General features: G+C 42.8%; 2 protein-coding genes across 2 annotated transcripts in view; one reads left to right on the top strand and one right to left on the bottom strand.

Moving 5' to 3' along the window:
• The window catches only part of LOC103074206 (kelch domain-containing protein 10-like), a 3,090-nt gene extending 1,917 nt beyond the window's left edge, over positions 1-1,173 (top strand). The window contains 3 exon segments of the mRNA XM_082930972.1: positions 9-156; positions 158-949; positions 951-1,173. Coding sequence (XP_082787098.1) covers positions 9-156; positions 158-949; positions 951-1,173 — 1,163 coding nt within the window.
• Positions 1-4,943, bottom strand: part of ADD2 (adducin 2) — a 107,243-nt gene that overhangs the window by 67,862 nt on the left and 34,438 nt on the right. The gene's annotated exons all lie outside the window — the stretch shown is intronic.

Raw genomic sequence — 4,943 nt, 5'->3', positions numbered from 1 at the left:
GGAGACAGCGGGGCCGGCGGGGGGCATTGCGGGCAGCGGGGGTCGGGGGGCCGGCCAGCTCAACCGCTTCGTGCAACTTTCCGGGCGGTCGCACCCGCCAGGCCACAGACCTCCACCAGCACGAGGCGGACATCGCTGTGTGGCAGCTAATACCAATCTATGTGTTTGGAGGTTACAACCCAGGTTATGATGAATCAGGAGGGCCAGATCATGAAGACTATCCTCTCTTCAGGGAACTTTGGAGGTATCATTTTGCTACAGGAGTATGGCACCAGATGGGCACAGATGGCTACATGCCCCGAGCATTGGCATCTATGTCACTCGTGCTGCATGGAAACAACCTGTTAGTGTTTGAAGGAACAGGCGTCCCATTTGGTGAGAGCAATGGCAATGACGTCCATGTCTGTAACGTGAAGTATAAGAGATGGGCTTTACTCAGCTGTCCGGGGGAGAAACCCAGTCGTATATATGGACAGGACATGGCTATCATCAATGGCTCCCTTTATGTCTTTGGAGGGACAACTGGCTATATTTACAGCACAGACCTGCGCAAATCAGATCTCAGTACCAGAGAGTGGACACAACTGAGACCAAACAACCTATCCTGTGATCCACCAGAAGAGAGATACAGACATGAAGTTACACATGATGGGCAGAGGATTTACATCTTGGGAGGCGGTACTTCTTGGACAGCTTATTCCTTAAAGAAGATTCATGCATACAACCTTGAAGTGAATGCATGGGAGGAAATCGCAACAAAACCCCATGAAAAAATAGGTTTTCCTGCAGCCCGAAAATGTCACAGCTGTGTTCAGATAAAAAATGATGTGCTTATCTGCGGGGGCTATAATGGAGAAGTGATCCTGGGAGATATCTGGAAGCTGAATCTGCAGACTTTTCAATGGGTAAAGCTCCCAGCTACCATGCCAGAGCCAGTTTATTTTCACTGCAGCTGTTACACCAGCGGGTTGCATGTACATTCATGGAGGAGTGGTGAACATCCACGAAAATAAACGGACTGGGTCGTTGTTTAAGATCTGGCTGGTGGTTCCTAGCCTGCTGGAACTGGCGTGGGAGAAGCTGCTTGCGGCCTCCCCCAGCCTAGCAAACCTCTCCCGGACACAGCTTCTGCACCTTGGACTCACACAGGGACTCATCGAGCGCTTGAAATGAGGATCTCTGGACTGTTCATTGATACTGGAAATGTTAATTTAAAGAGACACCTTTATTTATGGGCAGTGTAGAATGTGCTACAGAGAGGATTGGTTACCCTGATCAAGGCCTTATTCAGAAAATACATCAGATGCCTTTCTGTAAATTGTTTTAAATGTATGGAATCTCGCTTTCCCTCGTGCTTTTTTCTTTGCTTCTCTCCTTTCTGCCCCAATACACACACACATACTCACGTACTCACATACTCCCTCTTCCTTGATGGAGTTGAGGGAAAGTCTGAAAGTACCTTAATAATGTGATGAATCAAGGTAAGATAAGGAAAAATTTAAAGGAACTCTATAAACATATGACCCTCTCAGGCAGTGCTCTATAAATTAAAGCAACATCATCAATAAAAATAAAATTAAAAAAATTAAATCCAGCAACAACAACAAGAAGGTTGGGGGATAGAACAAGAAGGCGAACCTTGAGACTCTTGCAGATTATAGGGAAAGCTAGATGTTTAACTTTCTGTTTTCAAAGGTACATCTAATTGAGTAGCTGCATCTAATGGCAGCGGTGGTTGATATCTTGCTGCCTAGGTACCCAAACTGATCCTTTGACTTTGGAGAAAAGTTAAGCAGCTCAGCAGCTCTTGATTAGTGACTTCTTTTTCTCATCCTTATGGTGCCAGCAGTGGTTATAGTTGACTTGTCTAAAGACTTTACTGTGTGTTGTAGTTGTGCTGTTTGTCGTTGCCCTTAGAAATTATGGCACCAAGAACATTTCAAATCAAGAAATTCATGGTGGTCAAAGTTCTTCGTTCTGGGCAGTTTTGAAATTCTCCTACGCTTATTAGTGGTTTCCAGTATCTTTCTGACTTCATTGTGGGGAACTGCAGACCCCAAGTGTGTGGCATAAATGCTGTGGGACATGAATGTAAGTTCGTGCGAAGCCAGAGTAGACCAGGACAGGGAGGGCTTCTGCTCTGGGCTGTGAGCTTTGACTGCCATATTGGCCATTTCCTTTCAGAACTGTTTCTTTTCTCACTCTGGGCCGTGCACCTGCAATGGGTTTTATCTCTAGAAAGCCAATTGGCCCTTGATATTTCTCTTAGCTTTTTGCCTCGTTTTCTGTCTGCTTGAATGTGCATGGTGCTGTGAGTAATTGCCTAGTAACTGGAAAAAGGTCTTGGGGAAAAGCCACAGGTCATTCTTCCTGATGAACTAAGTATCATTTTAAAAACTAGCCTGAGGAAGGAATGAAACTGAGGATCATTCACTTTGGTGTGAAATTTTAGTTCTGGTTTGTTTTGTGTTGTATTTTAATTCTAAAAAAGAAATGACCTAAATGTTCACTTGCTTTGCCATCAGGCTGCTAGGGTGGTCACTGAGACATAGCAGCTGGAAGTCCTTCAGTGTATGAAAGGTGCTAAAGGTGTGCAGGAGGGCACAGTGCTGATCATCCCGTTGGTTACATCATAACAGGAGACTCAGATGGGAGACCAGGGACATGTTTTTGCTTTAAGTGCCTCTTTTTCGCTTAGCTTTTAAAATTATTCTGCTTTTTCCTTTGTCCCAGAAGGGAATCTCTTAGGCTCATGTGTGGATTTAAAATCACCCTTGAGTTATGGCTAAAAAGTTACCCTCTAGTGTTCGGTTCTGGGGAAGAGAAAAATGTGGCCTCTAGACTTGGACTCCTAACTTCCAGGCCTTATTATAACCTCCCATCCATGTGGGGTTGATTTCGTAGAGCCTGTGTTCTGCAAGGTCTTGTAACAACCTTTCATCTGTGAGTTTGGGTCCTTTTGGGGGAGTGAGGGGCTAGGGGAGAGGCAGGAAAAGGAGCAAGTCCCCTAGAGGCCCATCCTCCTCTTGCCATGACCAGTCAGGCCTTTAACTTCTTACCACCCACTGCTAGGCTTGTTCCAATGAGGAGCTCTCTCCAGAGCAAGTCAGTCTGAGCAGCTCCATTAGTTCAAAACAAAGCTTTGCTTTGCATGACTCCAATCTAGTCTCTGGAAGTTTGGGGGGAAAGTATCCATAATTAAACAAGTCACACTCCCCAGGGTGGCAAAAGGATCTTTGTCCTGGATTGATAGGGACCAAAGACTGAATGCTCAGCCTCTGTGCTTATCCTTCCATAGTCCTTGGGATATAAGCAGGTCTCTAGTTCTACGACACCAGAGATCTGAAAGAGAGACTGGTTCAATCCACACTTGCTAGCATCCTTTTTAAAACCTTCTGAAGGCGGTCTTCTTTGAGGTAGACTTTGGAGGCCTGACATCCAAGACCTTGTGTGTAACGTTTTCATAAAAGTACATATCCTTGGTCTAAAGTGTCTTCTTTTGATATAACACTGGTGAAAATGGTGTAGTATGATGGGCTCTGAGGGCTATAGAATCACACATGTGCACATGTTCTGGATGCCAAATGACACTGTGTATATGATGACTTAAACGTAGATGACTAGAATTTTATATAGGGAGTCACCAGGCATTTTAGTATATCCAAAACCAGTACCCTGAATTGCTGACACTGTTACTCGATTTAGGAAAGTTTATGCCTGCTGCTTCTCTGCCTCTTTGAGGTACTCCCAGCCATCTCACTGCAGTCCTGTAAGTTTAAGTGCAATATATAGAAACACGTATGGATATATACAGATTATAGATAAGGTGTGACTATAAAGCAGGTAGACTACTATTTTGTATCTGTCTTGGGGAAGCCAGCTCATTACTTTAGAGTCAAATTATACCAAAAATTTGAGATGTGATTGGCTGGCTTAGGCCAACTCTTGGTAAAGCTGGACTTCCAAGTCCAGTGCCTCCTTACTCCAACTCTTAGAGATTTATTGTTTCTTGGGTTTGTTAGAATTGAGACTTTTCCCCAGTCATCTTTGTACTATCTCATGTTTGCATACCTTACATTTCTTTGCCTAGGAACAAGGAAGTCTACCTGTAAGGAGTTTTCTAAATGGAGAATTAAAACGTAATATTTAATACTATCAGTTCTCCCATGTATATACTAATTTATCTGTGAATGTAATACTTTATTAAATGAAGAAAAATGATGCTTTCTTCATTTAATAAAGTATTTTCCATATTCCGGAAAATCTATAAACCAGTATAGAATAGATTGAAATTTTAACTGTTCAGGGGCCAAACTGAAACCCTTTCTACTGGCAAATCTTTTTTCAGGGCCCTGGTGACATGATGTAAAAATTTGCTCTAAGCTATTCATGTCCATTACATAGCTAGATTTAAAAATATAATAATAAACATTAATATTTCTAAGCAAAAGGTGTATTAACAGTGACCTTTCGTTACCCAGAGTAAAGCACAGATAATTGAAATCCATAGATAATCAGTGTTTCAACTTATCTATCAAACAATTGATTCATTTATAGTTCTTCCTTCTCCCTACCCTTTCCCACAAGCACCTCCTTTTCAATGGAGTGGGGCTAATGTGTAGTTAGAAATTGAAAAGCAGGAATCACAGAGGGGTTAGAAACCAGCAAACACATAAGCAGCCCAGTTAGCTGTAGGCGGTCAACCTGATGACAGCGGTTAATGGTGAGCTTAGATGTCAGTCTTCACTCTTCTGCTTTGGCATAGTCTCCTGCCCTGCGTTCTAGGCTGTCTCTCCTATAACCACCAAAGAACTCTTAGCACATATTGGAAGAAAAAAGCTGTGTATGATGCAGAGGAAATCCCATCATTTGGATACATTCCTTTGGCTCTTTGCAAATACTTTCTTTTCCACTATTCTTTTTTTTTTTTTTTTTTTTTTTTT

Source organism: Lipotes vexillifer, unplaced genomic scaffold, assembly GCF_000442215.2.
Source record: "Lipotes vexillifer unplaced genomic scaffold, Lipotes_vexillifer_v1.1 scaffold253, whole genome shotgun sequence".
NCBI classification, from domain to species: domain Eukaryota; kingdom Metazoa; phylum Chordata; class Mammalia; order Artiodactyla; family Lipotidae; genus Lipotes; species Lipotes vexillifer.
This window is presented reverse-complemented; position numbering and strand designations above follow the sequence as displayed.